Source organism: Mus caroli, chromosome 8 (assembly GCF_900094665.2).
Source record: "Mus caroli chromosome 8, CAROLI_EIJ_v1.1, whole genome shotgun sequence".
NCBI classification, from domain to species: Eukaryota; Metazoa; Chordata; class Mammalia; order Rodentia; family Muridae; genus Mus; species Mus caroli.
In genome coordinates this window covers 101,308,785-101,325,464 of record NC_034577.1, presented here as the reverse complement: position 1 = coordinate 101,325,464, position 16,680 = coordinate 101,308,785, and the positions used below count along the sequence as shown (strand labels likewise).

The 16,680-nt window shown below is 43.7% G+C and overlaps 1 protein-coding gene across 1 annotated transcript; it reads right to left on the bottom strand.

Annotated features, from left to right (window-relative positions):
- Positions 1–9,954: 9,954 nt before the first annotated feature.
- On the bottom strand, positions 9,955–16,308 carry Cmtr2 (cap methyltransferase 2). The gene is made up of 2 exons (XM_021170562.1): positions 16,182–16,308; positions 9,955–13,228 (listed from the first exon to the last, which is right to left on the bottom strand). Exon 2 carries the CDS (start codon positions 13,206–13,208, stop codon positions 10,905–10,907), a length of 2,304 nt encoding a protein of 767 aa, XP_021026221.1. The 5' UTR covers positions 13,209–13,228; positions 16,182–16,308; the 3' UTR covers positions 9,955–10,904.
- Between the last annotated feature and the right edge of the window lie 372 nt (positions 16,309–16,680).

Here is a 16,680-nt window from a genome sequence, read left to right as displayed (position 1 = left end):
ATTCCACAAATGTATAAAGTGCTAACTTGTTAAATTACATATGCTCTAAGACCCAGAAAATTAAACAGTATTTCAAGACTAGGAGATTCCTTTTTTTATTCTTTAGTGAAGGCAGGACCTCAGCAATATTAAAATACATGACCTTCTAGTACCTGACATTTCTTGGCCGCAGTAGCTTCAGGAAACCTTTGCTTTGCCTCCTGTGATGGCTATTCTTGGTTGTCAAGACAAGACATCTGGAATTAACCAAAGCCCAAGTGGCCGGGCATACCCGTGAAGGAATTTTTTTTTTCCTGATTAAATCAGTTGAAGTGGGAAGATCCACCTTGAATCCAGATCGTTTGTGGTAGGAAGTTTCACTTTTAATCTGGACCATGCTTTCTGCGAGGCCACCTTTACTAATGACATGGAAAAAGGAAGCTTGCTCTCTTTTTACCTTGCTTGCTATTGCTCTGGCTAACAAGTCCATCCCTTCACCGACATTAAAACCTACTCTGAATTCTTCTGATACAGAATGCCAGCTGAGACATCCAACCTCGTAGACTGAACAACTACTGGATTCTCTGACCTTTCGTTGGTAGACAGCCATCGTTGAGCGAGCTGGACCACAGCCTGTAAACCACTCTAATAAGTCTCCTTTCCATATGAATCAAGACAGGTTCATTCTTTAAATTCTGTTCCTTGAAGAACCTTGACTAATACACCTTCTCATTCTTGGAGTTTCTTGTGGCCTGAGACAAATATGGCGCTCATCACAGCCCTTCACGTGGATGCATGGTTATCTGTTTGCCTGCCCATCTTCTCCACTAGACTTGGAAGTCCTCAAAGGACTGAGGACACGTGCTTTTGTGATGGAAGTTTCCCATTCACTGAACCCCTACATGCATCAGATAGCACCATGGGTAGCATTTACTCCATTTTGCAGATAAGAAAGTTGAGGTTCCAGAAGGCTAAGATATTTAATCGCTGGTATCCAGCCAGAGAGCAACAGGATAGTTCACAGTCCAAATCTGTGACTAGCAAACACCTAAAAGGACCCCATCCTCGTTGCTGGATGCTGTGAGTTAGGCGGGAAGCGGGTCTTTGCCAATTTGATTAAGGATTTTGAGGTGGTCTGAATTTAATCATAAGAATCTTTTTAAGAGAGGCTGGCAGTTACTGAGGAGTTACAGAAGAAGGTGACGCAAGGACAGAAGTGATAGCAAAGGGGCTCTGAGCCAAGAAACACAGATTGTGTCTTAAGTCTGAAAAAAAAACAAAAACAAAACCTCAAAACAAAAAGCAGATTTTCCTTAGACCTTCCAGGAAGAGACACAGCCAGCCCTGCCAACCCTGTGACCTTACATTACTATCTTCAGAACAGGAAGCTATCCTCCACTGGGGACTGTTAAGCTGCAGAGCCCACAGGGACCCGTCACAGCATCCACAGGAACTGCCTTAGAGGGCTGCTTCCATGCGTCTGTGGTCTTTACATTCCAGGACTAAGGCAGTGCCCATCACAGGCACAGGGCACTCCATGGATGTTTGCCAAGTGAATAACAGGAGGAGGAGGTAGGGAGATTTTTGCTCTAAAGCCTCTTCTACCTGCCCCACCTGCATTTCTGACCAAGACAACGGAGCACCCCAGGAGTAGTTGGGGTGACAAGTATTTCCTTATTTCTGAGTTGGGTATATGATCTAGTTATTAGCTGAAGGCTATTCAGTGCAGATCAGAGCACTTCTGAAGACCAGATAAAATGTGTGCCCCACCTTACAGCTGTGACTTAAGAGTTAGGAGCTAACCAGGCGTGGTGGCGCACGCCTTTAATCCCAGCACTTGGGAGGCAGAGACAGGTGGATTTCTGAGTTCGAGATCAGCCTGGTCTACAGAGTGAGTTCCAGGACAGCCAGGGATACACTGAGAAACCCTGTTGCAAAATAAATAAATAAATAAATAAATAAATAAATAAATAAATAAATAAATAATAAAATAAAATAAAAATTAGGAGCTGGCGGCAGCGAGCAGAAGCAGAACGGCTTTAACATCAACAATTTAAGGTTGTTTTGCCAATTTCCTACAGCGGTACTTTAAGCATCCCAAAAGAGCCAGCTGAAATTATCAGCGGCACTAGCAAAATGATCAGCCATCACACGCTACAGTCTAGTTACTGTATGTAATTATGTCACGGCAAGTGGAGCAACTAACATGAGGAGGCACACTGGACTTGCATAACTCTACTTCCCTTCTCATGAAACCACCACAATCCACCGTCGTCGGGGATGGTGGCATTTCCCGTAAGTGTATCAATCAAAAGAAAGCTTTCCAAGCCGGGCGTGGTGGCTCAAGCCTTTAATCCCAGCACTTGGGAGGCAGAGGCAGGCGGATTTCTGAGCTTTCAGTATCCCTTCCCTCTTGCCAGTTAAACACATCCATACTAAGGAATTAGAACGCTGAGGGTATAGCTCGGTTGGCAGAACACTTGCCTACCATACATAGTCCTGGGTTCAACCCCCAGCGCGGCATAAATTGGGTGTGGTGGTCCACAGAAGGGGATCAGAACCTCAAGATGATCCATCCTCAGCTACACCGGAAGTCAGAGAGCAGCTGGGCTGCGTTACAGGACCCTATCTCAAATGAAGAAAAAGAAATACGAGTCAAAACGGCATCTGTTCTTTTAAGAACGTGTACTACAAGGGCAGAATGGATAGTTAACACTCAGTTGAAAACAGCCACTTAGAACTACATCTCAAAACCATGTACGTCTGAGGTCTATATCAATTTGCAGTTGACCATGAAGGTAATGTAATTCACTGCGTAGACTTAAGCAGAGAGCAGTCACGACCCTTCTGGGAAGGCTGGCAACTGGAAAGGTATTCTCAGCTTGCCCAGTATGGCAGCCCCAGCTCCTAGTGGCCATGAATTGCTCTAGAATGTAGACAAATCACGCACACTGAGGGTCTATCAAGACCACCAGAAACTCAATTTATCTGTGACCCGAGACAGGGTTTTATTGCTTTTCAGATTATCAATTTAAAGTGTTTTGCTTTTCAGCCTCCGGGGTATTAGTTTGATGTATGAGGCAGGAAGATTATTAAATCGCCAGGACCTTCCAAAGATGTAAATTAAGCCACCTCACCTCCTTAGACACCTTCCTGGTACAAGCTGGGATTTATTATTAACCTGTCAGTCCTGCACGCTCATCAAAACAATCGGGACAATGATTAACTGTCCCTGTAGACTTCAGGCTACTTGTCATTCCACCGCGTGGTGGACAGGATATTACAGACTCTCCTGATTGTTTCTGCAGAAAAGTAGCAGCAAGACCTTTAGACGACCGGTGTTTCTATGGTGTCTAGCTGTAACTATATACGGTGGTATATGGTCTGTAATATACAGTGCTCTGTACGTTTTCAGTGAAAGTGTGCTGTATTTTGTGTCCCCTCCCTTTCCTGATCATGTCACTTTGGATGCCTCTGTTTATTTGGATCCCCCACCCCCTGCCCCAAAGCAGTTTGAAGAGGTATGACATTTAATGAGCCGCAAACATTAAAATCTTCCTCTCAATTCAGTTAAAATTCAGTGTAAGTGAAACAGCATTTATTAGATTCCACCTATCTGGCAGGCAGGAAATTTGAATATATCTGTCCATTTCCTCATATAGTAATACCATGCAGGAGATGTTCAATAAAGAAAAAAAAAACATATGTATCTCTCTTCACCTTTTTTGTATTTGAATATTTTAAAACATACCCTTTCTTCAGCCTTGAGAACCCGTGATTAGATGAACCCTGGTAAAACAACGTAAGGGGGAGATTTGTTTTGCTGACACACATTTGAGTCCACAGCTTCTCTGTCCCACTCCTGGGCAGAACATCTTAGCAACAAGAGCGGGGCAGACAGGAAGCACAGAGGGACAGTAAAGGGCTAGAGACAAGACACCCCCAAGGACACAGCACCAACTTTCTTCAGTTAAGCCTCACCCCCTAAAGTTTCCAGAATTTTCCAAAACAATGCCATCAGCTGAGAACCAAGAGTTTAGCACGGAAGTCTTGGGGAGGGCATTTTATATTCAAACCATAACAACCCCAAATACATCAGAATGTGTCTCTAAGAAGCAAAAAAAACCCTAAACTATCATCATAGTAGCTAACAAAATAACAACCCTTTAGTGTTTAGCCCATGTTCAAATACCACTCGTGATCTAAACATTTTAAATATATATTTAAATAATATATTTAATATTTAAATAATATTCAATATCAAATATTGAATGTTATTTTATATTTAAGATATAAAGCATATCAGCTATGATAAATATTTAATTCAATTGTGTAATTTAATGTAATTTAATTGAATAATATCTGAAATAAAATATATGATATTACATTACTATACATTATAGCATGTCATATATTAATATATCATATCTATGATATATATGATATACATATGTGTATGTATGTGTGTGTGAATATATGTGTGTGTGTATATATATATATATATATATATGCATATATATGCATATATAAACATTACCTTGGACTGAATGAAGGACATCAAGGTCACACAGGTATTTATGTGTTTGTCAGTTACACTTTCCTCTCCCAGCTCCAAAATGATCTTTAGCAGTTGATTTTTATTCAGAGTACACTCTGTTCGAACCTGACATAGGCTCTTGTTGAATCCTTACCAGGTTCTGTTTTCAAATGCCCAGTAGTGTGACCACAAAATGTATTGTTCTAACACAGACAGTCTCAGTTGAGGGTGGGGAGGCTGATCGGATCCCAGCTGACCAAGACACTGAAGGTAAAGGGCGTGCTCGTTCCGGTCTCTGAATTCACTAGAAAACTGCTAGGAACAATGGTATCCTACCGTTTAAAAACTAAAAAAAAACTAAAAACTAAAAACAACTAAAAACTAAAAACTAAAAACTAAAAAAACCTAAAAACTATAAAAACTAAAAACTAAAAAAACTAAAAACTAAAAACAACTAAAAACTAAAAAAACTAAAAACTAAAAATAAATCAAACAAATTATATGTTAACAGCTTTTTTTTTAGAGTAAAAACCAACTCACCTAAATCTGAGGAGAGACAAGGGACAGGGAGGCATGACGTACAGGCTTGTCAGTCCTTAGGGACAGACAGCTGAGGAGTCGCCTATAATCATAACAGACAGACAGAGGCTGAGTATGCAGTTACAGGGTTTGTCTTCCCCTCAGGCTTCACTCTCAAACAACATGGCTGGAGTCCTGGAGACACACGGGCAGAAGAGGCACAGCTGCTATAGGAAGGGCAGGGACCCCACTCTCCTCATCTCCCTGATTTAAAAATGTCCCAGGGGAGTAGAAGTAAAAGGTTCCTTTAGGACAGAGCGGAGCACACACTTAGTGGGAAGAAAACAGTTAAACCCTTCCACAGCTCAAGAAGAGGCAGGCAGCCATGCGTGGCCCAAACTGCCATTGGGTTAGGACAAGAACACGAATATAATCACCACCTTGAGCTCCAAATACACAGACCTCCTCCTCCTCTTCCTCTTCCTGTTCCTCCTCTTCCTTCTCCTCTTTCTTCTCCTCCTCTTCCACCACCACCATAAGGTGTCAGAGCACTGTTGTGAGGGGGACCAGGGAGAAACCAAAGCATACAGACAAGTTTCCTTCCAAACTTGCTTTTTGAGCATACATGACACCACAGTCTCTGCATCGGCTCCTGCCTCCAGGTTCCTGCCCTGCTTGAGTTCCTGTCTTGACTTCCTCCAAGTGTGAGCCAAATAATAAACCCTTTCCCTCCTGACCTGCTTTTTGTGTTTGTGTTGCAGCAATAAAAACCCTAAGACAATCTATGATACCGATTTGAAAACATCAGACAGAAACCTGGAAACTTATTTTAAAAATAAATGTCAAAGCCGCCTATGAAATAATTAAGCGGCAGTGCTGGATGTCCTGATGGGTGCTTTTGTTAAGATGAAAACTGTATTTAAAAAAAAAAATCAAGTGAAAGTCTGTATGTTTCCACACTAACACAAGACAGTAGATTCTATTTTATCATTCATGAGCTAATGGTCAAACTTTGTGAAAACTCAAGTGGGCAAACCAGCAGATGTCTTAGCATGTACTCATGGGGAGGGAACATTTTTACTTAAATGTTCCCCGCAAACACACCTTGAATATTCCTGGGTGCTGGGTCTTGAGCACAAACCCTGAGTTTACAGCAAGCCCTTTATTAGCTGATCATCTCAGCCCCAAGTTACGCATTTTCACAGGGTAGACTCGAGTGTCTGGCAGACATTTTCTCAAAAATGGATAAAGTAAGCTGTCATCCCAAGGAAAGTGTCCGCATTTGTCGCCATGGTAACAATCTGAGCATCCGGGTGAAAAAACCCGAGAATTTTAGAAAGCTAATGCTTGCCATCCCTAAGTGCTGCTCAGATTTTTCTGATGAGATCACTGGTGATTGCTTGAAAATGGAAATTTTGACACTGTGAAATTAAATATGTCAACATTTTCAAGCTCTGCCTCACTTAGGAAACCAGTATTTTCAAAAAGACAAATTCGGCGTTCAAAAATAAAAATCACACACGGGCAAAATGTCCATCCAAAGGGTGAGATAGACAAACGGGTTTGAGTAGCAGAATGAAAAACATCCCTTAACCATCCGAGATTCCTTTCAACACATACTGAAGAAGCTGCCATCTGTCAAGTTTTGATGTAGCGAAGACTATCCACCATGACCTAAAGAAGTTATTAGGATTACACTTGGTCTTCCAGCCTGCTCTGTTGGGAAAAGCCTGTAATCCCAGCTGTTCGGGAGGCTGAGGCAAGAAGATCGAAAGTTCAAGGAAAACATGAAATATAGGGAGATCCTGTCATTAAGAGAGAGAGAGAATGAGAGAGAGAGAGAGAGAGAGAGAGAGAGAGAGAGAGAGAGAGAGATGGGGACCAGAGACAGCTTAGCTCAGTGATAGAGTATTTATAAAGCAGATACAAGGTCCTAGACTCCATTGTCAGCAAACAACAAAAAAAAATACTCCTCACTTCCCAATGATATATAAGGATATTCTTAATTTTATGTGTATGGATGTTTTGCCTGTGTGCTCCGTCTACATGCCTGGTGCCCATATGTCAGAAGAGGGTGTCCGATCTCCTGCAACTGGAGTTACAGATGGTTGTCAGCTGCTCCGTGGATGCTGAGAATTGAACTTAGGTCCTGTGCAAGAGCAACGAACACTCTTAACCACTGAGCCACGTCTCCAGGCCCTGGGAGGGAGGTTTTTTGTTTGTTTGTTTGTTTGTTTGTTTGTTTGTTTGTTTTTAATACATATGTATTCATGCTGAGGGTGGGGGTGGGACTTCGAGAAGGGAGTAACTTTGGGTGCTATCCTCAGGATCACCAAGGCAGGGTCTCTCATTAATCTAGCTCTCCCTGACTAGGCTGGACTGGTGGGCGGACTGGCAGTCCCCAGGGTTTTCATGTCTCCTCCCCCTAGTGCTAGGATTACAAGCACTCTGGGACAGGCATTTTAAGTGAGTTCTGAAGATGAAATTAAAGTGATACAGAGTGAACCATTCCCCCATACATAAGAGCAGTTTTCATAAGTATTTCAGCGCCCCCCCAAAAGTATTGCAACAAACGCAGTGTGATCATCAGATAAAAGTCTAGCTGTCTCCTATCACAATGGAAAAACAATTTGCAAAATTAATAATACTATCTTTGTAGTTTATTTTGAAAGTAGATGCCCTTCATTTACAGCCCCAAACCAAAATTGGACCATTTGGACATCAAAAATGTGCAGGGGCTGGTGAGATAGCTACTCTTGCAGAGGACCTGGGTTCAGTTCCCAGCACCCCACACAGAGACTAACAACCATCCCTAACTCCTGTTCCAGGAGATGTGACACCTCCCTGTGGCCTCCACTGGCATCAGGTATGCACATAGTGCACATATATGCATGCAGGTAAGCACACACACACACACATAGAGTAAAAACAAATAAATCCTTTAAAAAGAGCAATAGTGAAATGATTTAAGAGGAACTATCAAGAGTAATACTTGGCTAAAATATAACCAATATATACTTGTGGGACTATGATAGGCAGCCTAATTTGGTTGAATGAGGCGACCCGGTAGAAAACTCTACAAGGGATGGGAAATCAAGCCACATTCCCAGAGTCAGGTGCCTGACACCACAGAGCCCCCAACTCCATGATTCTGTGACTATAAGTCACACAATGTCCCAAGCTTCTGGCTAGACTCCATCCCCCGAGTTACCTGACTATAGCCAGGTATGCTCCTCCCCACAGTTACCTGATAGCCCAGCCAGATAAAAGGACCAGCTGCAGGTCAGTGAGCATGGGGGAATAAAGGAAGTGGGCAAGAGTCCGCATCCCACCAGAGTTCCAGTGCGCTGGGTGGGTGGACACGAAAGGACTGTCACAAGGGCGAGAGTCCTGGGTTTGGTCCACGGCTGGAATGCAGGAAGGTCTTCAGGCAGGAGGTTAGACAGCTCCTTAGGGGAAAGCCTATCCCATTGTTCAAGCACAGTGGTCCTTGATGATCTGAGACAGTCTATGGTTTTAGAGCTATATTGTAGAAAGGCAAGGGGAAAGAGAGAAGGTAGAAAGAGAAAGGCTGGCCATGGCCATGTGGAGAGAGGAGGGAAGGGAGAGAGAGGAGGAGGGCTACAGAGGAGAGTAAGAAAAGGTGAGAGCTTAAAGAGAGTGAGGAGGGGCCAAGCAACTCCTTTTATAGTGACCTGTCACAGCAGGAAGCATGGGTTGGAGCTCATGTCTATGGCAAGCAAGAAGCAGAGGGCATATTGGGAATGGCACATTTTTATAACTTGAAAGCCCGCCCCTCAGTGAGGCCCTTTCTCCAGTAAGGCCAAATCTCCTAGACCTGCCCAGACAGCACCACTACCTGGGAATCAAGTGCTCAATGCGAGCCTATGGAAGACATTTTCCTTCAACTCCCCTTATCATGCTAAAAATGATAGACTATTTAAGCATGTTCAAATGTTCGATATTGCAATACAGATTAGTATTTTGAAAAATTCAATCTTTGATGGTCTTAGAAAGTAAGTTTTGGGGACTCAGAAGTTAAGAGCATTTGCTGTTCTTGCAGAGGACTGGAAGTTAGTTCCCAGAAGGCACATCAAGTGGCTTACAACCACCTACAACTCCAGGTCCAAGTGATCCACAGTCTTCTGGCCTCCAGGACCTCAAAGTACATGTACATACTAACACATATGTATGTACACACCCACACACACCCACACACCCACCCCCACCCCCCCCATAACCACACCCACCCACCCACACACACAGAGAAAAGCAAGTTTCACTTTGTCCTAAACTCAAATTTCCATCTATATCCTAGTTAAATGGGTTAAATAAGTTTAAAAAAAAAAAAAAGCCAAACAAAACCCAACCCATTGTTACTAAGGCGGCAGCAAACCCGTTCCCAGTTCCCAGGAGCAGTTTCTCTCCTGGTAGACTGCAGCTAACCAGACCCACCGTCATCAAGTCACTGGTAGGAAAGGAAGCTCCTTCAGAGAGAAACCACCTCAGACTTTCACCACCAGACCATGCCCCCCCAGCCCAGCCCCTGACGTGTACAAATTCTCTCCTGAAGATTTCCCATGAATATAACATTGAAGGAGTACATTCTCATGAATGCAAATGAAAGGAAATGAAACATTAATTCTCAATCAACCTTCCTTTGGAAGTTTCCAAACTTATATCTTTCAACTTCCACTATGATTATCTTTTAATGAAACAAACATAAAACACACCTGCTGAAGACTTTATTTGTGGCTTGTAATGGAACTCAGAAATAGCAGAGCATGAACTATTTGTTAATTGGATACATGACAGAATATTTCTATTTTTTTTTTAAGTAACAAAAAAGTAACTAAAAATTTATATGAGGTCTAATTATGTACCTTATAAAATTTCAAAATAATGACAAATTAACACCGTGGTAGAAAAGTTCATTATTTATTAAATACATATTTCTCAATGAAATCAAATGAAATTGATAAAAATGTCTATCTCATGGATAATCTTAGTAAGGTACTATTTTCATACTAAAAAACAAAAACAAACAATAAAGATACAAAGTTTGTTTAGCCATCATTCTGGAAGGGTTACATTTCGCCATCACACTCCGGTGTAACCCACAGGAGACTGCATACCAAGCCTTAAAACCATCTTTTCTTAAAAATGCCAACATTGCTGAAGGAAGCGTTTCATGACAAAGGAGTACTAGACACAGTTTTTCACTGTACAAAAATAACTTTTGGTTTTGGCTTAAAGCTGCTCTTTCTTATTAGTTGTAGTAGTTATAGCTAGCAAAAGTCATACAAAAAAAAATCTGTATTTCATTTCAATTCAAAGAAAATGAAGCCACCAATCAAAAGGCAATAATTGGCACATATCAAACAATCTGGTATGAAGATCCCTGAAATCCACAGACATGTCAAGTGCTTCCAGGTAAATAGTGAAGCCAGAGAGTGACTCACTTCCTGTCATGAATAATAACCATGATCATTAAAAGCATCAGCCTAAGAGAGGAATCAGTTGGGGGAAAAGTCTGAATGAAGGCACAGGATATAAGTCTGCAGCAGATAAGACTGACTCAACTGTATATGCAAGCAAACGTGTAGTCACTCGAACACATACAGATGTCACATGATTAGGGGTTAAATACCATCAATCAGTACACGGCTCCTACCACAGAAACTCTTGTGCCTATGAGTCATATATCCTTCACATCAGAACAAGCTACAACTTTCCACAATTAATGTCCTTTAATACACAAATTGGTGTCTCTCCAAAATGAAAAGTATTAAATAAATAGGGCAGGTAAAATGAAATCGGAAACTGTAAGTCACAAAATGGCTGCATGTCATCAATGCCATGCTCAATTTTATAACTCAAGGCTGCTGATGGCTTGGTCTCGCTCTCCTTGAATAATCAAATGCAGATGCCTTTTAGCAATGGCAGCGTTCAAATCCCACAAAAAGTCAAGCAGCGTCCCCTGAAGGAGCACCTCCATTGGCAGGAACTGTAAAACCTGCCGAGGGGCACTGGGGTGCAGCAGCTTGCTCAAGAGGTCGTGAACATTCTGTAGAAACTGGAAAACTGCATCTGGAAGGTTCTGATAACCAATGCACAGCAAGACGGCACAGGTCCTGAGGGGCTCCAGGGACGTGGGACAAGAGAATGTGATAAATCTAAAACAGCCGTGGAGGACAAAGGTCAGGCCAGCCATAAATCTTGTGAAGCAAGAAAGGATGGGCAAAATCATGACATCTCCCGTGTGAAGCCGTCTCAGTGAGTGCAGCAGGCAGTCCAAGAACAAATGCTGGTAGGCTGGGTCACCATCGTGAAGCAAGGAACAGCTGAAGGCTGTGAGCTCGACGGACTCCAGAAGCTGGACTTCCAGTGGCGCAGGCATCTGGAGATCACAGACAGCCGGTGAGCCCACCAGCAGGCACTTGACTGGGCCACTGGGTTCCGCACCCTGTTCGTCCGGAAGGCACTTGGTAAGGCTCAACAACTCGGATAATACGGACTCTTCCGAAAAGACGGGACAACAGCGGTATTGCTGCTTGGAACTGACCTTGGAATCCACGCTCAAAGCTTCACCCAAGGACTTCTCGATGGCTTCATTGAGAGTCTTTAAAATTTCCCCATCGCAGAAAGGGGAACACTTTACCTTCGGCAGTTTCTTTCCTTCTAAGACTTGCCACGAGTGGTACTCAAGACTGGAAGCAGTCCCTTCCAGGAGGGAATTCTGCCCGGGATGATAGACGGTGTGTTCCTCTGCCCAGCTATTGAAGTATCCTTTGGCTACTTTATCTTTCCATGAAAGGGTTTCCAGCATCTTCCGTTCATTATAGGTTTTAAAATACTTGTTTCTCTGTCCAAACCATTTCGTGTTCGTACTACAACCAATATTGGACTTTTTAACGAGCCAGTGATTTCTTGAAAGAGGCTTCAGTTGAAATTTTTGCATAAAATATTGTACAGCGCAATCCCTTAGATTATTCAGTCTTTCTTGCTCCCCCGTTCCCATGCTCTCAAAAAGACGAATGTTTTCAGATATAGTCTCTAACTGGTATCTATGAAAGAACGTACAACACTCTTCGTGTCGCTCAAGGAAGGATTTGGGGATCACATGATGGGGAAAGAGTGCCTTCCTGGTCATCTCAGTGCCGAAGTTCAATACCATCCTAGATAGCAGAGGCTGAACGGCCTCTCTTCCCTTATAGCGGAGACACACCACATAGACTTCTGAGTTCCCCGCCTTGCTAGTCGCAGGTTTGAAAACATGAACTTGGTCAAAGGTACAATTTAGCAGGTACATGAGGTTCACAGAACAATGTTCAAACAGCGTAAACATCTTTAGGACAAAAGAGCCGCCGTCTCCAAGAGTGATCAGAGCAGTGACAGCTTCGCAGTAATGCAAAGAAGACACTAAGGCTTCCTGCTCACCTGGGTTTCCTTGGCAATCGAAGCTGCCATCAGCCGTGACCAAGTGAATGGGAGACATGCCGCTGAGGAAGTCCTGAAGCCCGGTCAGATATTTCAGGGTCATGATATCACCCGTATTATCTGGGCCGAAGTACCAGCAGTGCAAGGTATTTGCCATCAGCCGGTCATCCGTAATCATCCTAAGATTGTCGTTTGCCTCGTGGTATGGATTCAGGCTGTTCGCCACCCAGCTCCATTCACAGGGGAACCGGTGAGATTTTAAGTAATGGTTGAGGCTAGCGATGAAGGCACCCGGAGCTTCACACAGGTGCAGAGAATTCAGTCTTCCACTCTGAAAAGCTTCCTGCGGAATGAGGGGGAAACTGCACAGGATCTCCTGGAATTTGCACCAGGCCTGAGTGCAGAGTTCCGCGTTCACGGCCTTTTTGACATGAGAGATGATTTTGCCTGCCTTGTTGGTGAAGGCCGTGTGCCTGTGCCACTCGTCCAGCTTCTTATCGCTCAGGAGGTTCTTCACTTCGTTCAGGGAGTTCTTCAAGTCTAGAAAAGCCCTGAACTCGAGGTGCCCGCAGGTGAAGCTCTCCGTGGGAGCTGGTAACTGCCACTCATTATCGAGTGGCTTACGGTAGGAAAAGCTCTTGGCAAAGAGCTCAGACACGTCATTGAGGATGTCTGGGCTGAAGGTCTCCAAGCAAGCTGGCTGCTGAGCCGGAAGCTTTCTGCGCTTGCTCATTGTCAAACTGAGTTAAAAATCTGAGAAGACAAAATGGAAGGTTACAAGGGTCACCTTTATAGTGAGTGAAACAGCATTGCAGAAAATCTGATCACACTTCAACAAACCCAGTACAATGCGAAGGCTGATGTCAGCACACTGTTACAAAGCAAAGCAACACGGAATAAAGGGGAGAGGCCTAGACAGTCAGCAGTCCTCAGCATAAATTCCAGCTCTGCTCCTTACAGTTTAATCAATGTCCTGGAAAATATGTTTTATTCTGGGGCTCAATGTTTTTCTTATTTTCAAATACTGGTCTTTCAAATGATTTTTTAAGAGGTGGCACCTAACAGTATTTAGCAGCGAGTGGCAGCTTTTGCCATAGCAACTCACCTGGCTCCTCCCCAAAGTTCTCTGTTCTCAGATTAGACACAACACACATACCGTAAACTCATGAACATGCTTCCACTTCATCCTCAAACGTGACTTCAAATCAAACTCCTTTTGGCACTTATAATTAATTCCCTTTGTAACCCACCTTCCAGGCTGGAGGGTGTCTGATCATCTGAGACTAGCCTGGCCAAGCCTCTCTGTTGCCAGCAACTTAGCCTCTTACAAGGTTTGCTTTATACACTTTGATGACATTTCACTGAGACAGGTACCTTGGTGGTATCAATCATCGAAGTAAGCCATCACCTACTATTCAAAGCTAGAGTTTGGATCTGAAGTGCTGCCCCAAAACCCTCTAGAGGAAAGTTTGGTTCCCAGTTCATGATGCTACTTGGAGCAGGGGACCCTTTAAGAGGTGGAGCCTAATGGAAGGAAGTTAGGTTACTGAGTAGCTATTAGGACCCCTGTCCTCCATGTCCTTTCTGTCCTTTCCTGGCTGCCACCAGGTGAAAAGCCCTTTTTCTGCGTGCACTCTCCATCATGTCCTGCCTCACCATAGGGCCAACGGCAATGAGCTAATTGACCACCAACTGAAACTTCTGAAACCATAAGCCAGAATAAACCCTTCTCTTACTACATTGCTTATTGTAGGGGTTTTGTTAGAGCGATGTAGAGCTAATAAATAAATGTAGACAAAACAAAAACCCTAACGACAGCATCAACTACAACAAAACCCCTAACTGCCTAGGAAACTAGAAACATCTATCTTGGAGAAAAGAAAGATGGCACTGCTGGAGAGCTCTAAATTCCACCACGTGGAACGCTGAGTGTCACACGTCACCCGATGGTGAACTGAGAAGTGCTTAAGTTTTCAGTTCATGCTCGGCAATGATGTCATAGTCAATTCATCCAATAAATGGTTAGACATAAAACTTGTTAGACATAAAAAAACTGACAACTAAATCCCCATCCTACAGAAAGCAGACATTCAAGGTGAAAATCGTGAGTCGGGCGCGCTCCTTTGTACGCTGAGCAAGATGAACTCAAAGGAAATCTAAACTGAGAAATAAAGGTTAGCTATGACCATAATGACATCATGACATTGGTGCTTCCTGAGTCCTGTCCTCTTAGCAAACCTTCCCATCCCTTTTCATCCTGTATTTTATTCTGTGTTCATCTGGTGTACAGGTTGGTAAGCTCCTTAAAGCAGTGGGTACCTTTTTTAATCATCTTGTTTGCCACAACTACTTACGAGTCCCACGTGAGTAGAGATTTACTGTCACAAACAGCAACATCATTTAACAGTTAGAAACTGTATTTAGAAAAGCTCCTAGGGGGAGGCAAAAGCAGGGCATTTCTGCACGCACAAAAACCCTACGTAGGAGCAAACAGAAAATTTACTACAATGAGCTCATCTGTCTTGATCTACGCTGTGCTTACTGGGAACCGCAGCTACATTTAGACCTCCAATAAATTCTATTTTGGAAAAAAAAAAGTCTACTTTTAGTCATTAACTTCACATACTAATTAGTGGCTGTGGTTAAGCTGTGAAATCTTACCGAAATTAAGTAGATAATTACCTTCACTTGCAAACAACTAAAAGGATTCAAACGCTCCAAGGTTCCTGACTGTACTTGAGCCTTGCTGCCAACTCATTCTTAATATCACCGCCCCTTTATCCATTCCACTCCAGCCACACAAGCCTGATGTTCAATGAAGACCCAGGCCACTCCACGTTGGAACACTTTGCTCAATAGGAAGAGGCAAGCTCTACCTGGGCTTTACTCCCCCAAGTATCTATCTAGTTAATCCCCTCAGCTCCTCCTGGTATTTGCTGAAGGCACTTTACTCTGTGAAGCCTATCCTAACACACTTATTTTGAAATTGCATCTCGGGCTCCCCATTGCCCTTACCTCACTTTCTCCCACGGCATTCACGTTTATCACTTATTTCTTTTCCCCTGTGTTCTGTTTGTGACTTGTCGTTCTCAACTTCGTCAAACCAGAATGTAAGCTCCGCACTTCTGCAGGACAGATATCTTTTATTTTGCTCACTTACATGCCACCCCAAAAGGTTCCAACAGTGGCTGGTGGGCACTTAAGTACACTAACATTAACTGGATAAATGGACGAATATTACACTTAGCCCAAAAGACAAAGCTCTGAACAGAATAATGCATTTCAATTTCACCCCAGCACTTCAATGAACGACTTAAAAACAAAAACAAACAAATTTTCAATTAAATGCATAATTTTTTTCAACAAAATGCATGCCGTTTCCAAAGTGCATGTGAGGCTGATGAGTATCAACTGTATTATTTTGCAGGCTCCAGGAGGAAGACAGGAAGTTTCCTGTCCAAAGCCACAAGGAAATGATTATAAAATTTGTAAGTCCAACACCAAAGCCTTTAAGTTCTCAACAGTTGTCAGGTCTAAGTGAGCATCAGGGAGTGTTGGCAATGGTCCCACCAACTTTTCCTAGGAAATAAAAACACTGGGGCATGTGCAGTGCTCACACTGGGTCCTGGGACAGCCACCTCTCTGACACTCAATCGAGCAGCCCCGCCCCTTGCCCGCAGCGAACGGTCCAGGAACTGTCACTCACCGAGAAGACGGGTCCGCATTCCTTCAGCCCACGCCCACCAGAGCCGCTCGAGCAGGAGCAGAGAAGCAACGCACACGCGGTCCTCACTCTAACGAGCCACCTGCCACTTCCGCTCCCAGGAACAGCTTCCGGGGGTGGCGTCTCCTCTGCGTACTTGGCAACCGGGTCGCGGACAAAGAGGAGGGAGCGCCTGGAAGACCGCCTGGACCTGCGCACGCGCAACTGGAGCCAGATCCTCCTCCAGACCACGCCCCCAGCAGCGGCAAGGCTCTGACAGCCACACTGCGCAGGCGCCTTCCGGGAGGCCTGGCTGCACGCGCATCCTGGAGCTGAGCTCTTGTGCGGAGAAACTTGTCAGTCTCTGCGGGTCGCCATGGCAACGGAACTGGGCTTTGGAACCCGAAGGTTTACCCTGGATAGATAGATGCTAGTTCCTAGGAGAGACTGCATTAAAATTGAAGCTCAATGGATAACTTGAGTGCAAAACCAAATTAAAGAA

Excerpts from the sequence above, each read along its gene's own strand:
- Cmtr2 (XM_021170562.1), bottom strand. The coding sequence starts at position 13,208 with ATGAGCAAGCGCAGAAAGCTTCCGGCTCAGCAGCCAGCTTGCTTGGAG.